We start from the raw sequence: 25,819 nt of genomic DNA on the forward strand, positions 1-25,819 counted from the left end.
CGCAAAGGACAGACATACAGACCTGGAATTATTGTATACCAGTGTGACTTGTGCTTTTTGAGGCTACCCATTCAATCAGTTGTAGACACTGTCTAACTCAGACCTGGGCCAGATGCAGCCCTCATTATGGTTCTGCCTGGCCCGGGAGGCCTAAGACAAACCACACCAATTTACTCATGAAGCTAGAAAAATCTAGCCTGATATTCAGACTTCATTGTCAACTGATAAACTCATTTCCTCTTGTTCAAGAAGAGCCAAATCCACAACTGTCGAATGTCTGGAGCCAGGCTAAGAAAGATCCAATAAGATGACCTAAATTGGCTGTTCGGAGTGATTTTTAATATACTAAATTATGAAGAATAAGTGTTCAGTATGTTTTCTATAATTGAATCTAGTGATCCATCTAGTGATCTAGTAATCCAGACCAGGGATGTTCATCAATTATCGAAAATCGATAATTGATCGTTAAGGATTGGAATCGATCCTGTGGCATTTGGATCGATTTTGTTATTATAATTTTTTTTTTTTTTTTTGGACTAGGTTTGGGTGGAATTCGTTTCTCCTCGCCCCACTCCATTGCACAGCCGACTAACGTGAGGTGGAGCTTCATATAGTCTCTAGTTTTCTGGCTGGGCACGGGCCTTTGTGCCAACAAAACTGTTTTAAACATGGGGAATTCACACCGGCATGCGCCGGGGACAGCAGTGTTGGAGAGGAGACACATTGAAATAAAGAGTTCATTGAGGAGAACACGTTGTCTTTCGTATTTTCTGCCATAGGCATTCATTTTGTAAAAAAAAAAAAAAAAAAATGAAAATTTTCTAAGTATTAACACATTCACTGCCAGCTAGGGGTGTCACGATACACTCAGTTCACGATACGATACGTATCACGATACTGGGTTCACGATAACGATACGATACGATACGATTTTAACAATATTTTTTTTAACTTGAATAATGACAATATATGACTGGAAAAGTAGTATTTTATTTGAAATGCACAAATACAAAACATGCTGTTGTGGGAAATTGTTATTACAATAACAACTAGAAAAAACATGAGATTGGAGATAAGGCTTATCTTGAAATAGAATGAGTTACACAGTCACTTAGATTTACTTTCAACTAAAAGGTTTCTCAGCAGTATAAATTCTCATTATGCATCTTCAGTTTTTCTTCAAACTCAAACAACAAGACTTTTCTTAGTCTATTTTTTATGCATCTTCAGTTTTTCCTGTCAAGTAAACAGTTTTGCCAGAAACTCAATTGAATGGTTTCTCTCCTGTATAACTTCTCATGTGTCTCTTCAGAGACTTGTTCAACTGAACTACTTTCCACACATTGAACTTCAACAAACAAAGACGTTTCTTTGTCTACTTTTGAAAAAAAAAAAAAAAAAAAAAAATCACGATATGAGATTTCATCTCAACGATACATATCGTGACGTTTTACTATCGCGAAATTTCGTGGGACGATATATTGTGACACCCCTACTGCCAGCCGTTTTTTTTTTACTGTAGGTAGGTTCTGCCAGAGGGTTTTTTTGAGGATTCTGGCTCATCTTTCAAGACCCGAGGATTCTTTTCTGCTAAGATTTTGTGAACACACAATATCTCAAAAGAACTAATAGAATGTGTGCTTTCTCTGTCTAAAAGAGTTAGTTTGTAGAGTTAGTAGTTATGTAAGCATTAGCAGTTGAATACAGCATGGTTTCAGCGTCAGAAAAATTATTTTGAGATAAACGGCTTTTTGCGAAATTCGATAGAACAGTCACTTTAACCATTCATTTTTGGCATCAGTAAGACGTCAGACATCTAAACAATAGTTTTGAACAGTAATTTCCTCCATAACAGCAGGAAACCCCCCTCTGCTTCCAACTCCTCCCTCCGTGTGTGTCTTCTTGGCTGCAGCGGCCGTGTCACAAGCTCGTTTCTGCTGCTGTAACCTCGCGTCACCAGTCTCATTGCTTTGCTGCTGCTGTGCCTGTCTGCGCGGCCGCTCTTTGAGGAAGTCTGGATGGACTCGCTCGCTTCTTGGAGTTTTGGTTGAGAGCTTTGATGAAGCTTTTGCGATTCTGGTCATATTTATGCTGCGTGTTTCAAAGTGTGTTCCACCCGTAATCTATTATGCAAATTTGCAATCCCGCACCGCCAGCAATCAGCGCGAAAACGAAAGCGTTTTCGCCAATCCATTTTCATGAGAATGGCTTCAGTCACACTGCTTTATGCTTGCCTTCCTCTATAGACTAGGCAGAATTCCTGAAAATGTGCTTGTATAAAGTGCTGAAGGCAAATCGTGTTAATTTATGGCATACATGCTTTTTAGGGGTATTGAAGGGTGCTGAGTTCAAATTTGCTGTATGCCCAGCTCAAAAATGGACGGAAATGCCTCAAAACCAAGATGGCCGCCACCACTGGGCTTAATGTATTTAACTACATATCTTTTTGACTAAACAAGGTAGAAACTTGAATCAAGTGTGCTTGTGTATAGTTTCATATATGAGAAATCCATTGCCATATTCTGATTTGAGATCAAATGTGAAGAAACTGCTTGAAACTCATAAATATTGTGAAAAATGGTCGTTTTAGTGATGAATATTTGGTAGTTGGTTGGTTTTATTTACTCAAACTAATAAAATCCAGAAGCAGGTTTATCCTAGGTGAATACTTTCCTTACTTTGGTTTTCAAATATGCATTGAGTTGAGTCCAGTACCCCTACAAACCATGTATGTCATCAATTAACCTGAGTGGGTAACCCTTTTGTAGGTTTTCATATATGGCAAATACAATGACACATTCAGTTTTTAAAATAAAATGCAAATAAATATTTATTGCAAAAATGGTTGGTTTTATTTACCCTGCAGTCAGGTAGATTAATTTATTGAACACATTAACTCATTCCCAGTCATCAGTAGTGTTCCGGCAGGTGTTGCTAAGTTTCCTGCAGTTGCCTGCCTCGATGTAACCTTGCTTGCAAGATGGATAACCTCGCGAGATCAAAAGAGATTCTCTCGACGTAATCCATCTTGTCATGCACAGGCAGTTAAGATGATTGGCCGAACCATGCCGGCCCGACGAATCAGCGGCAGCCTTAGGCGGGCTCAGGCTCGTCTGGGCAAGTAGTGGGTACATGGTCTTTTGTAGTTCTTTTCACTCGTCAACATGGCTGCCGCCGCGGAAGTGACAGGCAGTCTGAATTAAATTGAATGTAACGTTCCCAATTCTATATAAATTCTAAAAAATTAACGGCAACATTTGGGAAGGCTAAGCCACACAACTAGTTCGTTATAATCTAACTTCATGCTTCGAAGGTGACTTTACGACGGTGAGGACTCAATCAATGAATACCACGGAGATCAGGCACAGGCACCGTCGGCGATCTGATTGGTTGAAGTTAACACGCACCAGTGGTGATAGACAGATGGGTCATCCAATCACCTGCCAAGTAGCTTGGAAAAAGTGCCCGCCTCCGTCAGGGTCTGGTTACTGCATTCCCAGATCGACTGGTTTAGTGAAACGTATGTGGAGCTATACCGTCCATCTGGCAGCGTCAGGTTAGCCTCGATGCATTCCATGCGGAATTTCCTGCAGCTGCAGCGTTGGCTGAGGCACCCCTTCAAACAACCACATGAGGTGATCTCCCTGCATGCTTTCGGCATAGGTGGCAGAGAGAGTAGCCGTGGCACTAACTGACCATCAAGGTGCATCCATCCCATTTCGGTCACTGGAGGAAGATCGGGATATGGCAACATTGGCAAGTGAGCTTGGTTCCAGACAATTGCTTGATAGTGTGCACGCATGATGTGAAACTTTGCTGCATCTGAGGTTGGTGGCAGAGTCTCTTGTGCACGACCTCTACAAAACAACTTGACTCTTGCGTTGTTGCAGTTATCAACCTCGGGCACACCATACATCTTACAGATGAATTTCTCTGTTGACATCGCTATGTCGTCTGTGAGAGGGCCCTTGCCAAGGCCAATAAGATCCGTGTGATGTTGCTGGAACACCTGCCAGGCCGTTTTCTTGCTGTGGCCACTGAACTGAGACACACTATCACAGCCAGTGAGGGAATAGAAGGCAAGTAGTGTGTCCACTTGATCAGCAGATAGCAACATGTGAATTTCATGTACTGGAAGATACTTTGGAGCCTTGGAAAGTCCTAGCTTTCATGTAGAGATGTGTACATGCCATTCTGTCATAGTGTGCCAGAAGTAGAAGAAGCACATCTGTATCGCGCGCTAACACGACTATTGTTTTCATATGAGCACCCCATACCCCATACCCCAAACCTTAACCCAAACCTTAACGTTAACCCTAACACTTACCATAACCCAGTCTGACCACTCAATGTCCCTAACCCAAAACCCCAACCCTAACCTTAATGTTAACGCTAATGGTCGGACTAATGGGAGGTCGGACCAATGGGCAGGCCCCACTGGATAACATTAGATAGCTAAATAAGCTTCATGCAGCAATATCCTAAAATATAATTCAAACAACACAAAATGTATCACATTATATTCCTATCTTTGCTGATGTTGACTTACCTGTTAACATTTTGTGTATTGTCTTTTGGGTAATGTTACAGTCTGTTCCTTCAGCAATGTTTTTGGTCACCAGCCGACCATTTCAGAGATACATTTAAAAGAAGAGTGTTAACATATCGTTATATATTCATTTAGCTATCGTTAGCCAGTAAGGTTAGCTAGGTGCTTTTTGTTCCCTTTGCTTCAGCAAAACAGCCTTTCTGTAAGGTTCTGTCGTTCTGAGAGTAGAGCCTTTGTTTGTGGGAGGGGGCGGGGCAAATGTTCCATCACAGCATTGGACATATCTCAAAGACAAACTGCAAAGTAATCAAATTATTCTTAAACATCTAGGACCAACTTGCTTTTGGATCTTATTTGGTTGACGAATTATTCATCACTAAAGCTGACAATTTTCGCAATGTATATGGTTTCAAACAGTTTCTTCACATTTTAGCTTAAAACAGGATATGGTATTGGATTCCTCATACATGAAAACCTACAAAAGCACATTTCATTCAAGTTTCTACCATGTTTAGTCAAAAAGATGTAGTTAAATACATTTCATGCCGATGGGGGCGGCCATCTTGGTTTTGAGGCATTTCCGTCCATTTTTGAGCTGGGCATACAGCAGGGGCGTCGCTAGACCCTGGCTTCCGGGGCTAGAGCCCCGGATGTTTTTTTCCTAGCCCCGGATGTTTTTTTCCAAAAAAAAATTCCAATTTTTTTTTATTTTTTTTTCATACAAAAAAATCAGACTAAACATTTACAAAATTGGAACAGACAATCAAATAAACAACAAAATAAAATAAATAAAGCAAAATCATTAAGTCAGAGTTCTAAACAGTTTTCTAAAAAAACCAAACAGAAAATATCAGTAGGCTATGCAGGACCAAATTATCAGTTACTATTGTCATAGTGTGTCATTACATAATGTTTCTGCTTCACTCCTCACCACCTCCTCTCCACACGAGCTCATCATCTCACTATGAAATTATTCAAACAAATGACATGCGCCAACATGCACAGCATCACAGTAGCTACAACTATGAAATTATCTTATGTTATTTAGTTGTTTAGTTGTGAAGATATTTTCTGAGATAAATGGGCCTTGATGCTCAAGGCCCATTTATCTCAGAAAATATCTTCACACAGAATATTATTAACCATACAACCTACAACGCTAGCATCAGCATGAAGCCACAGCCATCCACTCCAATGTCTATAGAAGCTAACGTTAGCATGACTGTCACAATAACAATGCCTTCACTTCACAGTTACATTAAACAAAACCACACATCACTGCTTCATTAAACCATTACAACAAACAATACGTTGTTCCCAATTCCAGCTAGGCGCTTTTGATTAGATAGAACCGTAGGTTGAAGAGCGACATGTGTTTTGCGACCGGCCGGTGAGCACACCTTACGTCAAGTAGCGTAGATATAACATCACTACGTCCGCTCTAAGTTTCAAAATAAAAGTACCATATGATACAAAAACGGCACCATCAGAATTTAGGTTTACAGGAAGCGTGTACCTTAATAAAATACCTTCACAGGAGTTACTGGGGGGGTTCGTACCATTGAGATATAATATTTAATAAAATAAAATATGTAAATTTGCTAAGTGGACTCCCGCCAGAACCCTATCAAGGACCTCTGGTGGTCCCTGGACCTCGAGACCCACTAATCTTGTTCTTCTGTATCCATCTCAAATGACTCACAACATGGGTATTTACGGATTGGAAAAACCAAAATTTTTGGAGAGGGGGGGAGGGGGCCCCCCTCTCCCCTTACCCCCGTTCCCCATCGGGGTACCTGGCTAAAGCCCCCAATGTCTTCAGGACCTAGAAACGCCCCTGGCATACAGCAAATTTGAACTCAGCACCCTTCAATACCCCTAAAAAGCATGTATGCCATAAATTAACATGATTTGCCTTCGGGGTTCAGATTTTCTGAAAATTGACCCAGTCTACTAGTCAGGAAAGCACTGTCGCCACTTAGTGGGTCGGTGGAATGGGTTGTACACGTTGTACACGTCCAATACTTATATAAGAGATGTAAAAGGGTTAGATGCACATCCCACCGTCAAAAAAACAAAATCGAAAAACGTAAAAACACCTCATTGGCAGTGAACGGTTGGATTTTGTTTGACGTAAAAACACGTCATTGGCAGTGAACGTGTTAATATGATCGATAATCGATAATTGATCGTTAATTTTGACCGATTATCGATTTTGGAAAATTTTCAAAATGAACATCCCTAATCCAGACAGTTCATTTGGCCAGTCAGCCTTCTCGGTGAGAGCTGTCCACTTCTGGAACTCCATACCGTCACACATTTGCAATATTAATACATTCAAATACACCATGAAAACATGGTAAAAATACAATCAGGTGTGTGAACACACCTAGCCCATGTCTGTCTGCTTGCCTGCATGTTGCTAAATTGTACATGTTGCATAATTGTTATTGCTTATCTGACATTCTTTTTTCCCCATCTTCTCTCTTGTCATGATGCTGCACGGATGCTTTGTCTATCTGCATGGTTGTTTGGCTGCATTGTCTGTCTGCATCGTTTGTTTGCTTGTTTTCCTGCATGTATGAAGCCTATGCTTGTGCTGTGATGTGCTTGTGCTTTTACTATGTACTGCTTATTATTAATTGCTTGTTGTTTTGTTCTTGTTTTGTTGTTTTCTACTGTTTTTATCCGGCAATCAATTTGCCCAGGGGACTACAGTTGAAAATTAGCTACCCAGCTAAAACTGGCACATTTGCAGCAATGTTGATTGATGTGCATTGTCCATGTACAACTAAAGTAATAAACTAAACTAAACTAAACAGATCAAATTAGAGGTTATGGCATGACAAAGACAAAGACAAAGAGAGAAAAGAAAAAAAAAGCCGGCAACAATCTGCGTTTCCCATGTGGCCCCTCGGGAAAAATAATTGCTCACCCCTGGTCTAACTTCTATCTGTGGGCATGTTGCTACGTTGTTTACGTACGCTATCAACTATGTGACCACCCAACCATAATGACGCTGATAGAAAGACGCGTGGAAATTTAATTTCAGACTATTTTAATACAATCGCAAATATTGGTAACATTACGCTTTTGGTACATTATCTGGTTCCCGGCGCTGCCTAACTAGCTAGCTCTTCCTAGCTAACGTTAGCCGACACAATGTTGTTATCCAAGATGTGGGTGCCATGGTGCCATAGTTTCCAATACCGAGCCCACATGCCGGAGCCAATGCTCAAAATTGTAAACTGCAGCAGCTGTGCTTGAGCTAAAAACATCGGCACTGGCATGAGAATAGGGGCTCGGTATTGGAAACTACGCAATATTTGTGAGTACCATGGCCCCCACATCTTGGATAACAACATTGTATCGGAGGTGGGTACAGTTTTATTGTGATTGATAACGTGTATGTCGCGTGCAGCCACTTTAGCCGATCTTGCAGTGTGATAAGGGCTCACTAATCTGAGACGAAGAATGAAGAATGAATGATGAGTCTAGCGTTGAGGCTAACCCAAATGCCAGGCGATCTGAAGGCAGAAATCTCTCTCTTATTGTGATCTTATGGCCCAATTCCACAGCAGCTAGTAGCGCGGTCCCGCTCCGCTCGACTCGACTTTTGGTCTCATCCCACCGTCAAAAACCGGCCCAGCTCGGTTTGATTTTAGGCCGAGTCGTGCTACTTTTGGTCCCTGCCTCGTCGGGGTACTTCGGGCTGGCGAGTAGGTCCCAAATGGTGACGTAAAACTCTGATGGCTACTGATTGGTCAGAGAGAATCGTGTTTACTCTGTCTACTGACTGTCAATGCAATGCTGGCGGCTGCATACCAGTTTAGTGGTCTTACCTTATCTTCTGTTATGTATATTTCCATCAGTATTTTGTGTCGCTGCCTTCACCTCCGGTGAAATAAAATCGTGGCGGGTGTTCAATTGTCTGAGAAAAAAGTCCGCTGCTCGCTCAGGGAGCTCTGTAGCTGAGAGGAGGCTGCAGTGCTCCGCTAGGCCGCAGCGGGTGTTTGGAAGCCCCGGTCTTGCCTGGTGAGAGGCTGCGGGGTAGAGGCTTCACTCTGTTGCGCCTCTCCCGTCCCCGCACAGCACAGCACATGCCTGTGATATCATTCTCTTGGCCGATTGTCACATTTGCCCATGTACACTGTAGGTCATTTAGAGGCACCAGTATTTCATAAACAGTTTAAAAGTTCTGTGGATGGATTTAATTGTAACGTTATGTTATAGCCGAAGGACAGATATGCGGTCGCTATTTTTAGACGACCAGCTGTGGGCGGGGGTGGGTGGGGGCACATGATCCGCGGTGGAAGCAAAACGTCAATAGGGCTGATACGATTAGAGCCGAGTGGTGACGAGCTGTACAGGGCAGTAAAATGTGGTGGAAATGAGCCATTAGCAGTGAAAAATCGTCACATTACGCTTTTGGAACATTATCTGGTTGCAGAGATGACCGACCCAGCTCTGCCTAATGTTACACTTATCTATAGCTCTTCCTAGCTAACGTTAGGTGCCTGCTACGTAATGTTAGCTGCCTGCTATTGTCGATACACTGCTGATACGTAACATTGCATATCCAAATGCCAGCCGATCTGAAGGCAGAAATCTCTCTCCGATTGTGTACTTAGCAGTGAATAATCGTCTTTATGTCCGTCTCAGTGGTCTCCGTGTCCGCTCAAAACAGCCTCTCAGTGGTCTCCATTACTGACCAGAGTTGGTGACATTTTGTTTGTGCTCTGCTCTGGTCTAGGTCGCTCCACCCAGCAGCTCCAAAGAGGAGCTCTCATTTTATGTTCAGGCGGGCGGAGCAGAATTGAACAAATATTTATTAATATTCAAATATATAACAGTCAAAATTGCACAAAGAAAGTGCTCTGCACTCCGTCAGGTCCCATTTGGTGCACTGCGCAAGTTTGAAGTCGATCTGACCAACGGTTCAAATGATAGTTAGGATATATCATCCAGAATATCACCGTTGACATGTGAGAACCTCATTCTCATTTATGTTCATGGTTTCATTCTATATTTATAACTCTATGGACCCTAACACCTATTTAATCTAATAGGAGGTAGGGCTAGGTTACAGATCAGTACCTTAATGATTATTATTATTGGTATTGCTTTTAAAGCAGATGCTCTATCAAAAAGCATCAAATGTATGATTCATAGAATGAGAATTAAAGTTGGTATGGGAACTTGCATTGAGGAAATCAACCGTGGCCCAATTCATTTTAGGAAAGTATTTTTTTAACAAACTGATATACTGTATCAAAATAAGCTGCATCTAGGGATGGGTACTGATTATGACGTACTGTATCAGACCCAACTACCAAACATAACGGTGCCCTGATAAAGCAGTGATCCAGCAGGACACAGAGGGGAAGACCAGTGGGTTTGGAGTCACGTTCATGGGACAGACTTGCCTACCTGCTGTGGGATGATCTGCTCAGAGGAGGTGGCGAGATTGACGGCAAACACATGGTCCCTGCAAGAGATCAACAGTCAACACATTAGTGGCCCGTCTCCACTCGCCTTTCTTCAGCTTTGAGGCTTTTGGACCTCTGATCCTACCAAAGCCCTTTTCTCCATGGACCTCTGATCCTACCAAAGACCTGCTCTCCACAGACCTCTGATCCTACCAAAGACCTGCTCTCCACAGACCTCTGATCCTACCAAAGACCTGCTCTCCACAGACCTCTGATCCTACCAAAGACCTGCTCTCCACAGACCTCTGATCCTACCAAAGACCTGCTCTCCATGGACCTCTGATCCTACCAAAGACCTGCTCTCCATGGACCTCTGATCCTACCAAAGACCTGCTCTCCACGGACCTCTGATCCTACCAAAGACCTGCTCTCCACAGACCTCTGATCCTACCAAAGACCTGCTCTCCACAGACCTCTGATCCTACCAAAGACCTGCTCTCCACAGACCTCTGATCCTACCAAAGACCTGCTCTCCACAGACCTCTGATCCTACCAAAGACCTGCTCTCCACAGACCTCTGATCCTACCAAAGACCTGCTCTCCACAGACCTCTGATCCTACCAAAGACCTGCTCTCCACAGACCTCTGATCCTACCAAAGACCTGCTCTCCACAGACCTCTGATCCTACCAAAGACCTGCTCTCCATGGACCTCTGATCCTACCAAAGACCTGCTCTCCACAGACCTCTGATCCTACCAAAGACCTGCTCTCCACAGACCTCTGATCCTACCAAAGACCTGCTCTCCCCGAAAAAACACTTCCATCCATTTATATAGGATTGATTAGAGCTGCTCAGCACTACAGTCTGATAGACACCAGAGGAGAGTTTTCAAAAATAGATCAAAGCCCCTTTGACTGCAGAGAACCTTGGAAGAAGTGCAACAAGGGTTTTTCCAAGCATTGACACAACCCATACGAATAACTTTGTGAAGTGAGCCTTGCACTTTGTTGTGTGCAGCTGTGGAAAATATGAACTCCACTTAGGTACATTAAGAATCTCCATACCTTTTTGGATGGGCTTTCTTGGCAGCCAAAGGTGCTGCAGTTTGGGACGGGGGCCAACATTGTACTGTAGCATAATGCGTTTTGCACAATGAAAAGGTTCAGAAGAGGTGGGTCCTGATACTTTCTAGATAATTACCGTATGACATCTTGATCGAGAGAGGAGCGAGATGCAATTAGGCTGAGATATGACACCAAATAAATTAAGAGTGGTTTGGTGTGGAGGAAAGGGGCTGGCTGAGATAACTGAACGGTAGTAAAAGTCTACATAGCCAAGTACAGGGTACAGACTAGAGTACAGTGGAGGGTAGGCGCTGGGATGCCAGAATTGATGTTGAGCCGTCTGGAGGTGTTAGATTAATAATAATAATAATAATAATAATAATAATAATAATATCATATTAATAATAATAATAGCAAAATGGCTACACCAACTTCTCTGTGGGCACTGCCATATGTTTTTGCTGCATGTATTAATTGCTTTTAGCGGTGTCTGTCCTTCTTGATGGTGTTATTTGTTATGCTGTTTGCTGCCTCCAAGTCTTTGTATGTCTGTCCAGATTATGCCTGTGCTATCTTCCAACTGTTTTTATAACATTTTTTGTTAGCTTTTGCAAACTACTTATTGTCCTTTCATCCTGTTGTTTTGATCTAATTTCCCCCAAATTCCCTATCAAGGGGGCGTTTGCATCTTAACTAGCCATCAATGTAAATAAGAATTAGATCTTAGTTGACATGCCTGGTTAAATAAAAAATAGATTGGATGAAACTTTAATTCCTTTGCTGTGTTTGCTTCCTGTGGTGGTGATATGAGGTCATCCCACAACAGAGATCAGCATATAGATTAGAAGAAGATAAACAGAGTGAGAAGGTAACATGCTAAGTAATTGCAACAATCAAAGTGAGAATAAGGCAACAAATATTACAACACGTTCTCACTCCGAGCGCGTAGCATATTGATGCTTTGTCCTGTCCCTTGTGCGTCGCTTGTTACTAACATGGTACCCTTGAGTGACCCATGAAACGACTTGGGCTTTCCGACTAAACTCCAATGTAAACCCATGGAAGTCATCTTTGACACTCATGGCAACTGCTCCCCCGTTAGGGTCTGGGGGGAGGTTAGGTTTAGGCGTGGGGGGTGGGAGAGGTTAGGTTTAGAGTTAGCTACGCGCTCGGAGTGAGAATGGGTTGAATATTAAGATACAGTGTCTCTGCTGATGGATTTTAGGGTCTGAAGCAGATTGATACTGTAAACATGAATGGCTCTGGATGTGTAATGCATTGTAATCTATTCACAAGAAGAGATTCACAAATGGAGGTTAACATACACAGAAATCTGTCCAAAAGGTGCAAATTTACATTATTATCCATTGGGTATAAATGGTGGTAACATACAGAACTGAGTCTGGATATGCAAATGTTCATTGTTAGCATTTACAGATGGAAGTACTGAGTGGTAGCCTGGTAACTCGCATTCTGTTTCACCCTATGAGCCTCCAGCCCGCCAACAGCAATTTACTTGCCTTGACAGACAATTCCTTCAGCCAATCAGCGTCACCAAATTCAATCCAAATCCACTCGGAAGAACGACGAAAATTTATTTTCCGCCGAGAAGCTCTGCAGGTGCATATTCTTATTCTTGTTTAATTGTTGTTATTGAGTATATTTCTGCACTTATGGCTGTGTTTACTCTACTACTGTTAATGTTACCGCTCGTTGCTTCAGGAGCCACCATACTGTTTTACCAGCGGCAGTATCCAGATTGGCCGGTTATGTTGTCAACTATGAGTCAGGTCCCTGATTGGCCCGTGCACTTTGTAATTTCTGGAAATCGCTGTTTATCTAACCTTTATTTATCCAGGTTAGTCTCATTGAGATTAAGAATCTCTTTTTCAAGAGGGCCCTGGCCAAGAAAAGCAGTATAAAATTACAAAAATTAGACGCCACAACAAACATCTCATCATATTACAACACTATACATGATCCACAAACATCTCATCATATTACAACACTATACATGATCCACAAACATCTCATCATATTACAACACTATACATGATCCACAAACATTCAGTGTTTCATAAAAAGCAAATTAAACTATGAGGAAAAACAATTACAACTTTCAACTTTGGCCTGGAGGGCAGACTGATCCACAGAACCAAACAGAAGGTGAGTTCACGGGATCAGGATGGTTCACCAGGCTAAGCGAGTGGGCCATTGAAGGTGCCTGCTTTACATCTCCCATGACACCTTCTCCTTTTCTCTAATATCCCAGTCAGCCTTCTATACAGGCCTTCAACCTTGGTGAATAACACAAGGAGGGTTACATCAGATCCTGTGTTGGTAAACAGGCAGGTAGCTGCTGATGACTGACCTGGCAGCGATGTAGAGCATATGGTTAATCCGCAGCATCCTCTGGAAGTCCAGCCCCAGGCGGACCGTGTCGTTGTCCGACATGAGGCCCTGGAAACTGGGGTAGAGGTAGGAGTCTGTGGGGGAGAGATGGGCAGAGAAAAAGAAAACATTCAAGATAAACTTGCAATGTCAGAAGGTCCCAGCTAATATGTATATACTGTATGTATATACATATACATATATATATATATATATATACATATACATATATACATATATATATACATATATATATATATACACACACACACACACACACACACACACACACACACACACACCAATATGTCCAATACTAGGACAACAGTGGCTCAACATTTATTATCAGTAACTGATGGGGGAAAAAATCACACCAATTCTGTCCAACAAATGCTAAACCTGGGTAACAATTCAGCCTATTGTACTGAAGACCCACAACACATATGCTAATGTGTGCTGTGGGGGAGGATAAGCCAGGGAAAATAGCCTCCAAAGTTGAAAATAAGATGCTTGTGACATAGAAGTCAGTCTGATTTAAATAAATGACTGCTGGTAAGCATTTTTTAACAGACATGTCTGGGGAACGTGCCAAGTGAAGACAAGGCAACAAATCAAAGAAATGTGCTTGGAAAACGAGGCCGTCTGGTCACCTTATGTCAAAATGGAATTTGTCTGCCTCGGAGGTCAGAGAGTAACGCAGTTCAGTGTCATCATGAACACAATGGAAGAAGAAAAGACTACCTGGTTAAATATAAAGAGTAAAGAGAAAAAAAATGTTACTGCAGACTGCAAAGAAATCAAGCGTATGATTCTCTAGAAATCAGGCATATTCGTGGACACACACAAAAAGAGATAGGTGTCTGTTTGCAACGGCACAAAAGCAGTGATGGATAAAATGAACTGAGAAGTGATGCAATGAAGAGCAGAAGACAAAAAAGGCTGATCTAATATGAGCTCTATGTTGCACTAAGCCCCACATTCATTTGTCTTGCTTCCTCCCTCCTCTCTGTATGACTAACTGAAGAGCTGGTGTCCAGTTCGTTAATCATGGGGGAGTGACATCCAGGCAATAAACAAACAGTACTCACATGCGATCCATTCAAAAACCTGCTGGCCGTGTCTGAATAGCATCAGCCTGCTCGTATACTGACACCAAACTGTCTGCTACATCAAAGCAACTTCCAGTGGCCTTTCTCTCGAGCAGAGATTCAGCTCAGGGCCAGGGACTATTGGATCTGTAAAGTACTGTATTAAGTGCCTTGCAGCGTCCCACCTGACCTGGGCTGCTGCTGAATTAGCAATCCCCACTAGAACTGCAGCACAATGTGAAATGAGCCTCTCCACAGGGAGCCGTAGGTTCCCCTAACCGCTCGTCTCAGATCGACTGTTTAAACGTTTAAACTCCTAATGACTGGCTGAGCGGTGGACCTTGCTTGCTGTGCTGTCTGGCGGGGAACACTCTCAGCGGCTCCCCGGCACACCTCGCCATCCTCCCGTCAATGAATGTGCTCTTCTAATGACTCTTCAGCACTTTCACTTCCTGTAAAGTTTTGGGGGTACGGCTTGGGGCGACACAATTAAGGAGCATGTGAGGATGTCCAGAGACTGAGCGATAGTTAAGACATTTGCCTCTGGAACCACAGGTAAGCATGCCGGCTAAGGACTGGATCCTACCGGAATCTTCTCTCCTGTGTCTCTCCCTTAGTATAGAATATTAGGGTCAGAGTGATATATCGGATTGCCAATAATGGGCTCTTATAAAATATCAGATATCTGCCAGTTGGTGTTGTCTAGGTTCCTCCTTGACCACAGCTACTGAAAAACAATCTGTAAAACCGGCAATGAAATAGTATTTCCTCTGTACAGTTTTGTTTCATTTAATTGTTCATTAACAATCTCTTTTATATTTAAAAGGCAGTAAGTGAGCTTCACCTACATGTACCACAGAACAGGTGAGGTGTGCCACCCTGGCTTAATTACTGCCAACCCATCTCAAAGAGTTCCATCGGTATCGATTTCAGTGGAGAGTTTTATTGTACCATTGTGGTCTAAATTAAATCATTAGTTCCTCCTCTCTGGTTGAAGGCATTGTATTCAGTTATTAAATCAGATGGATTATGACACAGGAAGAACAATGTAACAATCTGGCGGTGTCTGGGTAGTGTAGAGGTAAAAGCACTTTCCAGAGACCCGGGTTCAATTCCCGGCAGCGGTACTTCCAGCTTGGTCAGACGTTTCTACAGACACAACTGGCCATGTATGCGGGTGGGAAGTCGATAGGGTATGAATCCTGGTCACTGCACTAGTGCCTCCTCTGGTCGGTCGGGCGGCTGTTCGGGGAGGAGGCGAACTGGGGGGAATAGCGTGATCCTCCACACGCGCTATATGTCCTGGTGAGTCCTCGCTATCAGGTGAAGAGAAGCAGCTGGTGACTGCACATGTATCGGCGGAAGCATGGTGCTAGTCTACAACTCTCCCCAGATTGGCAGAGGGGGTGGAGCAACGACCGGGACAGCAGGGGGGAATTGGCCAAATACAATTGGGAGGGAAAAGAATGATCAAAAGAAAAAAGAAAGAACAACAACAACATTCTGGGGGAAACACTGAATACTTGTAATTTAAAGATGTTCGATTTCAGCAGCTACAAAACAAAAATATTGGTATCGGCCTTGAAAAGTCCATATCGGTCGAATCATATTTTGTATGCATGCCAACTGGGGGAAAACGGGGGAAAAAAGACAACAGTTAGGTGAGTCATCTGCCCACTCTCTGTTAAAGAAGTAGTAAGTGATAGATGATCTGATCTGTGAGACCTTGGGCTGACGATGTATTATCATACATAATGGACGTTTCGGGGAGTTGTGCGGGGCCTTCCTGCCACGCTGTCACCTGCTGGGACCAGAGGTGACAAATGGCTCTCATTACACCTGGGACGGAGCTCCACATATAGGACTATTAGCGCGGCTATTTCTGCTAATGGTTGCGTTACTCTCTTCCAGATAGATCTATTACAGTGTGTGGGCCACAGTCTCAACCACCTCTTAAATCAATTATGGCCCATTACGTTTACCAGCCAAGACCTCCTCTGCAGACCTCCCCAGTACTTCAGTGCTGCTGATGGGGCCCTAGGGTGCTCCAATGAGGCAGTGTGATAAGTGTGTCACAGTAGTCAATAATATTTCCCAGTCAAAATATTAGCTTATAATTAGGGATGCGCTGATCCGATACTGGTATCGGGTATCGGCCCCGATATAGCACAAAATTCTAGATCGGGTATCGGTGGCAAATGGCCCGATCCATAGACCGATCCATAGGGGCCATTCTATTCACTCTAATTCTATGCGTGTGCAGCGTGTGACGTCATGCGCTAGCAACGTGCTCAGCACGCCTGCCTGGCTGTTTCCAAACAAGCTGATGTAGGCTAGGCAGCAGCAGCTAACAGCATGGAGCAAACCAGAGGATCACCTATTTGGAGGTATTTCACGCTAGCTACACCAACCAGTTTGACACAGGGCTCGACATTAACAGCTGCCCAGTTGATAAGGTGACATCACACACGGACCCTCTCTCTCCCTCTCTCATCTCCCTGACGCAGCCCTGCTTGATTAAGAGCAACTCCAACTCTGCAGCTAGTTAACGATCTTTAACGAGCAGCAGCTGTTGCATGCTCGTATGTGGTGAAACGCTGTCCAGAGACAATAATATGGACTGTCTATAACCCTGAAGTTTGCGTGAGGACATAGCCTACATGTAAGCTGTGATATTTCTGTTGTGAATAATTCTACCTCATTCTGTTTGTTTGTTTAGCATAGCCTACTTGCCGACGTCTTGCTCAATTGGCTGACGGTTTGTGTACCCTACTTTTCAAATGAAGTTACCTTACGTTATTATCAGTGCTGGTCAGGCTAATGTAGGCTTATGTACTGTAGGCTAATGTTGATTATTGTGTGCTAATAATAGTAGCCTAATTCTGTATGGCTTTATTGGTGTATGGACACAGTTGAAATGTTTATTACGGTACTCTCCCTTATTAAGACAATCTGTTAATATGTGCTAAATAAAAGAGGTAAAGTTAGTTACTTATCTCAATACACAGTGTACTTAGCTATTACATAACAGAAATAACCGTCATATTTGTTATATTTGGATTTAGGCTACATTAAACTCAAGACCATTTATTAGCTTGTGTTTATTTCAGACCCTGTAATATCTGTATGTTCACTCAGTTCATGGAAATAATCAAACCTCAAACAACAAAGGATTCTCTGACAGGAATCATTTCCATTGTACCACCAACCCATGCCAGTTGACTAAGTGCATAGTATCTTAATTATTAAAATATAAGGTGACTAAGAATGGCGACCATAGTTTCGGCAACCAAAAGCTGATGCCTAGCGACTGTGGAGTCGCAGGGCTGCATTGGGGAGATGAGAGAGTGAGAGTCTGTGTGTGATGTCATCTTATTAATATCGATTTAGGGTTTTAGGAATATTAGAAACATGTTTATTTTGGGGTGCACATTTTGCTGTTTGCTGTCCCTATTGTTTATATGTTAAAATGTGGTTGCCACTGAGGCAACCACAGGCCAATTTTTTTTTATGGTTGCCAAGGGCAACTGGACAGCCGTTAATGTCAAGCACTGGCATCGGATCGGTACTCGGTATCGGCCGATACAGGACCCCCACATATCGGAATCGGTATCGGAGGCGAAAAACGTGGATCGGAGCATCCCTACTTATAATATTGGTGCTGTCCTTTGAACTTAGTAATTCTCCAAGTGCAATCACATCTACAGTACAGTTTGTTTCCTTGATCTGAACCACAGTGGAAAATGTTACCTTGTTGCATTTTTGTATGTGGCTTGTTTAGGTTCATACTGCCCACTTACAAGTGAAAAGCTTGTAAAAGCCATATAGACTCAGATGTAGCCTTGCTGATTATGAGCATCACTCACGACTGTGGTTGATTTTGTTATGTTAGGTTTCGCGAACATGAATAATTGCTGGTAATCAGATGTCAAAATCTGTCTCCTTACACCTATAAGACCTAGTGTATTCGCGTTGTTTCCTGCAGTTGGTTTGGAGTTTGTTCTCACTCTTGATGAACTGCATACAGTTTGCTTGTAGGAGGACCAAGAACCGCATTTCATGGCCTTGTTCTCACCTGCCCAAAAAAATCCACTTTACAAAAGCCAAATTAGCTCAAATGTATCCAAATCTGGACCCCAGACATGATAAATATAATTAAATCTGCACCGGCCACTTTAATTCACATGCTTGGTCATGCCTCTGTCTGCATGCATTTTTGGGGTTACATTTTTAAATCCCTGAGTGAAGCCTAGAACATATTAATTGAACCAGATCCTCTGGCCACCATTTTTAGTGTGAAACCAGAGAATGCTACCTGGTCATAGGGATGTCACGATACTAGAATTTCTACTTCGATACCGATACCCAGGAGAATATCGATACTCAATACCATTTTCCATACCACAGGAAGGGGGGGATGATGACACATCAAGAGGCATAAAAATAAAGTTAGACAGATGGACGGACAGACCCACACTTCTCCATAATCTAGACATGATAAAACTTTGAACTGAGACAGCAGATTAGCCCTGCTCTAGCCATCAGGACACATTTAGCTTGTTGAAGCAACATATACCCAATGATAGGGAGGGAAAAAAATCTGTGATTTTTCATTAATAGAAAGCACTGATAGTATCAAAACTGTTGCAAATGAGTATTGTATCCATTTCAAATTTTCAGTATTGATACTTTTCAATACTATCGATACTTTTGACAACCCTACGGCTGGTCAAGACATATTCATAATGTATTACTAGTTGCCTTTACTTGATTGCTAGCTCACTGACTGACTTAGCCTGTTTAACTAGAAGATCCTAAACCCCCTTCCCATGCCAGGTGGCTGAAGGGTGTCATGTTCCATTTAAAACTAGAAAAGATTAAAGTTACCCTAAGGGAGAAAAGGCTGAGTTCAGTAAAAGGTGGAGCCCATTTATATCTTATTTCACTACTGTTACTGGTATATCAAATTAGAATGACTCAAAGTGCTCTATTTACAGTATGTAAAGTCCTTTATTATTATCATTGTTATTATGATTCTAGTCAGTTGTGGACAGTTGTAGCCTACTGGGATGGGACTGGGTGGTGGGATGGATTGGAAATTCAATAAAGAGATGTAACAAAACAAAACAAAACAAACATGCTTGCTGTGAACTTGCCCTTTAACACAGCCATCCCAACCATGGACATATTATAAGATGGACTGGGCATTGGTCCCGTTCAGTGAAGCCGCTGCATGTTAGATCGCCGCTCTGGCGGCTGAATCCAGTATTAGGAAAATCACAACCGAAATAATCACAGTATACGTCAGATAATTTTTTTCCAAAGGTGGTTTGTATCATTTTAGATAGTCATTATCATGCTAATAATGCCTGTGCAAGTGGTCATTTTTCTGATCAGTTTGTTTTTAAGTAGTTATTTGACATATAAAAAGGGATAAAAATGGATGATTGACAGCTGTGGCAGCCAGTCTCAAGCCGTCATTGGCTGGACAGGCTCTGCACATTATAGATCTATCGTCATAGACAAGACACACGGCTTCATGTTATCTAACGCTCCCTGGAAGTCGGGTGGCTCATGGGTTGGCTGTGCTGGCTACCAGACATCAATGGACCCCAATAAAAAGAACATTGACATGTTTTGAGGAATGAAAACAAATGTTTTGTGCGCGAGGAATTAACGTTGGTTGGGGACTGAAGTAAGTTCAGAAAATATGTGTTTTATGAGTTACTCCAGCTACGTTATAGGTACACAATGGTTTTAACATGCAGGCTAGCATTAGCGTTAGCTGCTTGCGCTAGTCGGCTGTTTTTCATATTACTATAACTTAACAACCGATAACGATAGCTGGAATAACACAATAATAGACACATATTTTCAGAACTGACCAGGTTGACAACTGACAGGAAATGTGTTTTATAACGTTAACTCCCGTCCCGGGTAAAAGATGAGGCCTAGTAGTACACAACCACCATTAGCTCATCGCTAATGGGTTAGCATGACATACAAACAGACGTTTTATTTTTTGTATTTATGTGTAATCATAAAGTTAATCAAAATGCCACGGAAACATTAGGCTAATCAACACAGAGCTGTTCATCCGAGAATTTCCCCCAGTGAGAGGCTGAGCCAAGCAGCCCTGGCTCCTCTTCCGGGCTGAGAGGCTCCTCTTGCGGGCTGCTCTCAGAGCACGGGCTGAGAGCAGCCCGGAGGTCTGACTTGTCTGGCTGATACAACTCAATCTCCGACAACGGAGAACGTTACAGGCGGCACTACCCACAACACTATACCAGCAAACAACGTTGCGTAAAGCGTCAAGGTTAGATTTGTAAAACCAACATTTGCTCCAAAAGGAATTAAATCATAAAGTTAATCAAAATGCCGCGAAAACAATAGGCTAGCTTAGTCAACACAGCAATCCCCCCAGTGAGGCTGAAGGTGAGTGAGGCCTGCCTCCACTTCCGGCCCGCGCTGAGAGCGCTGAGAGCCAATGCTGAGAGCACTCGGCAGCAGCCCGGAGGTCTGAAATCTCCGACAACCACCTGGTTACTTTTGGCGAGACAAAAAATATTACAACTTAAAGTGTCATATTTACAGAGCTAGACTGTATATAAATACACAACGCACTGTGCGCATTCTAGAAACAGCAGCTCTACATAAGAAAGTTCAGAGGGGCGTGGAGCTCTCAGAGGTTCTAAATCAACGGAGCTACTGCGCAGACTCTGGTTCACTGATCTGGCAGGATTTTGGCTTCAATAAAACATACAGGGAAGAGATAGGGACACTCTCTCCATTCATATATCTCAGTGATCCCAACTAGCAATATTCCACTGAGAGGAGATATAATCCCTGAGGGGACCCTCGCTTTAGGATCACCATGACAACACAACAGTGCTTGAACTTACATTCTCTGCCCACGATGCTGATTGGCTCCAGGTCTTGGGGGAAGGGCGTGGCTCCTGAGGACTGCTGAGGTAAGATGGCGGTTAAGGTGAGAGCCAGGACCGCCGGCAGGAGGAGCCGAGGCCAGCCGTGCACCAGCCTCATTGTGGCAGATGACGAGGCCTCACCAGAAACACAACATGGCCCACAGCAGATCCACCTCCACCTGAGAGCACACACAACATTAGCACAGTTAGCAGAGTTTACATCTGAATATAGCCACCTATGTCTTTTACACGAGTTTACAACAGAAGGAGGAAGCGCTGCATGCTTCTGATGGCTCTTTAGTGGGGCAGGTAATACAAAAAACGAAATCCAGGAAGTCTTGCTTGATATTTGTCCTTAAAGGGTCACTTTGCAGATTGTCAATCAGCTTTGTATCATTACAACATTGGTAGTATATGCAAATGAACAATGTTTTTAACTTCCCTCCATCTTGCCTGAGACAAAACGCTATGAAAATTTCATATCTATAGTGACCAAAATAATCACAGTTATATTATCACGGTATTGTTAAAATGGTAAATGGTAAATGGCCTGCATTTATATAGCACCTTTATCCAAAGCGCTTTACAATCAGTAGGTACATTCACCCATTCATACACCGATGGCGGCAGGCTACCAGGCAGGATGCTGGCACACCATTGGAAGCAATTTGGGGTTCAGTATCTTGCCCAAGGACACTTCGACATGCAGACTGGAGGAGCCGGGAATCGAACCACCGACCTCTTTTATCCAAAGCGATTAGTGGACGACCCGCTCTACCTTCTGAGCTACAGCAGCCCCAAAATGTGATGAAAATGTTAAAAAAGTACTGATACAATTCACCAAAATCATTTTGCCAAGTTTTATATTGAAAACTCAGATCCAAAAAGCATGGACATGGATTCCTTATTAGTATTTGTTTGGTATGTTCAGTTATTTCAGGATTTACCATTGGTATTGTGCCTTATTGTAGATTCACATTTCATAGAGAGCCCCAGGGATGACGTATTTTTGTAGGCTGAATGCGGAAGTCCCGAACTTCCTGGTTCTTCACTGTTTCTGTCTATGGGATTTTTGAATGGGTTTTTGGCGCGATGCTTCAAATGTCTGTGGGCAACGCAAGTTTAATCAAACGCGAACCAGTGTTCAGCGAGATAATCTTCACACATGAGGACCACTTTCATGAGTTTTGAAGCATAAATGCGAGCCCTAGAGGTAAAAAGCTCGTGCTAAGCTAATCCAGAACTACACACAGTGTTGCATAGGCGTCCATGTATTGATTGTGATTGAAGGCGCGAGAGAAAGAATTTCCGCGTTCACTCGTGATGACGTATAATATCCGCGTCGACATTGTAGTCTCATTTAGCTGTTTGCTAGCTAGCCACCCTTTTAACGGCACATAAAAGCTTCAAAACTCATAAAAGTGGTCTTCATGTGTGAAGATGATGTTACTAAACACTGGTTCGCGTTTGATTAAGCCAGCGTTGCCCAGAGAGTTTATTAGAAGCATCGCGCCAAAAACCCATTCAAAACTCCCATAGGTGAAAACTGTGAAGAACCAGGGCTGTTAGCATCGATGATTTCCGGACTCGTTCCTGGGGCTCTCTATTGGCATGTATGGATGTATGGGGCTCATGCTATTATTTTAGCACCCTCTATTGGTTATATACAAGGCCTTATGTGTTGGGTGGTGGAATGCCACCCACGGCTGGTATACAATTCAGACTGATTATGTGTTTGTCAGACCCTGATGAAGACTTGGGAGTCGGTACGCCTTGGAGTGCTTGATTAACTATGCTCCAAGAATAAATTCACTATATTATTTCACCTGAAGGCGGAGTGCCTTCATTTTTCTCCCATGGTTGTCTGCACCACTTAAGGGTAAAAAGTCTGATTGTAATCCTGTCAATTATATGAGCAACACACACAAAGGCACGTTTTAATCATGCTAAAATTAACATGCAACAACGACATGACGGAATAATGGCAACAGCAACTTTTAAAGGTGACAGCTAAGCTCTTATTAGCATGCAATGCATTATGCCAATGCGGCGATATGATTGAGTGTTAGCTGAACAGCCAAGATGTGAGCGTGCAGACAGACACGCACAGAGAGGGGATAGAGTGGGGGAAAGGCAGAGAGAGAGAGAGAGAAAGGCAGAGAGAGAGAGAAAGGCAGAGAGAGAGAGAAAGGCAGAGAGAGAGAATGGCAGAGAGAGAGAGAAAGAGAGAGAGAGAAAGAGAGAGAGAGAAAGGCAGAGAGAAAGGCAGAGAGAAAGGCAGAGAGAGAGAGAAAGGCAGAGCGAGAGAGAAAGGCAGAGAGAGAGAGAAAGGCAGAGAGAGAGAGAAAGGAAGAGAGAGAGAAAGGCAGAGAGAGAGAGAAAGGCAGAGAGAAAGAGAGAGAGAGAAAGGCAGAGAGAGAGAAAGGCAGAGAGAGAAAGGCAGAGAGAGAGAGAGAAAGGCAGAGAGAGAGAGAAAGGCAGAGAGAGAGAAAGGCAGAGAGAGAGAGAAAGGCAGAGAGAGAGAAAGGCAGAGAGAGAGAGAAAGGCAGAGAGAGAGAGAAAGGCAGAGAGAGAGAGAAAGGCAGAGAGAGAGAGAAAGGCAGAGAGAGAGAAAGGCAGAGAGAGAGAGAAAGGCAGAGAGAGAGAAAGGCAGAGAGAGAGAGAAAGGCAGAGAGAAAGAGAGAGAGAGAAAGGCAGAGAGAGAGAAAGGCAGAGAGAGAAAGGCAGAGAGAGAGAGAGAAAGGCAGAGAGAGAGAGAAAGGCAGAGAGAGAGAGAAAGGCAGAGAGAGAGAAAGGCAGAGAGAGAGAGAAAGGCAGAGAGAGAGAGAAAGGCAGAGAGAGAGAGAAAGGCAGAGAGAGAGAAAGGCAGAGAGAGAGAGAAAGGCAGAGAGAGAGAAAGGCAGAGAGAGAGAGAAAGGCAGAGAGAGAGAAAGGCAGAGAGAGAGAGAAAGGCAGAGAGAGAGAGAAAGGCAGAGAGAGAGAGAAAGAGAGAGAAAGGACAAAGGAGGAAGCAGCAAGGAGAGGAGAGGAGCAGGCCACCGGGGCCCTGGCCACCGGGACACCTGGCTCATTTACAGCAACCTCCAGTCTTTCACAGGTGACTTGGCACAATTAAACCTGTGCCTCCCCTGAGGAGGACACCTCACACCGCCCACCATGACACCTGCCCTGACGGAAGCATCAGCCACTGAGGTTAATGGACATACGCAAAACAACAACTTAACACTTAAGTCATAATCCATGGCAGTGCCATGTATATGAATACATTTCTGTGTTGCTACTGTGTCGCTAGGGCTGCTCGATTATGGCAAAAATCATAATCACGATTATTTTGATTGATATTGAGATCACGATTATTTAACACGATTGCTCATTGACATTGAGAACATCATGAATTTATTGAACATTGACACTGGCTTTTCTTTTTAACATTGGATGTCTTTGGATTTGAGATATAATTGAAAATAAATAAATAAGTGAAAATAGATAATTAAATTGAAAGTGCAAAGATTTAGAAATAAAATAAAAACTAAAATACATATACAGTGTAGGCCTACTATGTTGCAGTGAACTGCCACAACCAACTGCAACTATTAATCTGCATTCAATATGTTGGTAAACATCTGAACTAGACTGTCCTTAAACCTCACACTAGCCAAAATAGTGTCGCAGAAAATGACGTGTGATCTGTGATCAATCAGTGAAAACGGTATTTATTTACCGTTGTTTAATTAAGTGAAATGAAAACAGTCGGGACATATGTTGCAGACAGCAAATTAGTTACCTTCAATTGGGGTCTGGATCAGGAACATGGCACAATGTATGACAATGGAAAGAATAACATACACCTTGAAAAACAAATTGGAAGTGTATGAGCGGATATGGAAACCATTTAATGATTTCATCACAAGTGCAGATATAGGGGAGCTCATACAGGAGGCGGACTCAGGATAGGGATCTTGAAGACTTACAGTGTGTGGTAGATTCCAGGTTTCTTCTGAAAATGTTGTTTTAATGTTTGTTTTTTGTTCAAAATTGTCTTTACTTTATTAGGTACCACTGATCGATAGATGTTGAGAGCGAGAGGGAGAGAGAGTGGGGGTTTGTGTGTGTGGGAGGGTTGTATTTGTTTTGTTGTGTTTATTGTACAAAACCTATATTGTAATACTTGCAATAACAGTTGATAATTGTACAGGGAAAAATTTAATAAACATATAAAAAAAAAAAAAGAAAAAAAAAAAGACAGCAAATTCATATTTCATCAAAACTAACCAAATGAGAACGCTATTGAGTAACATTCGTTTACATTACATTAAATTACTCATTTGGCAGATGCTTTTATCCAAAGCGACTTACAATAACACGTTTAG

At 42.8% G+C, this 25,819-nt stretch overlaps 1 protein-coding gene across 1 annotated transcript in view; it reads right to left on the minus strand.

Annotated features, from left to right (window-relative positions):
• The window catches only part of sema6cb (semaphorin 6Cb), a 163,651-nt gene that overhangs the window by 99,302 nt on the left and 38,530 nt on the right, over nucleotides 1-25,819 (minus strand). Inside the window, exons 2-4 of the mRNA XM_083637553.1 lie at nucleotides 21,426-21,628; nucleotides 13,416-13,530; nucleotides 9,980-10,037 (exon numbers count right to left, since the gene is read on the minus strand). Coding sequence (XP_083493679.1) covers nucleotides 9,980-10,037; nucleotides 13,416-13,530; nucleotides 21,426-21,567 — 315 coding nt within the window. The 5' untranslated portion in view covers nucleotides 21,568-21,628. The remainder of the gene's footprint in view (nucleotides 1-9,979; nucleotides 10,038-13,415; nucleotides 13,531-21,425; nucleotides 21,629-25,819) is intronic.

Source organism: Poromitra crassiceps, assembly GCF_964638095.1.
Source record: "Poromitra crassiceps genome assembly, chromosome: 1".
In the NCBI taxonomy this organism is placed as follows: Eukaryota; Metazoa; Chordata; class Actinopteri; order Beryciformes; family Melamphaidae; genus Poromitra; species Poromitra crassiceps.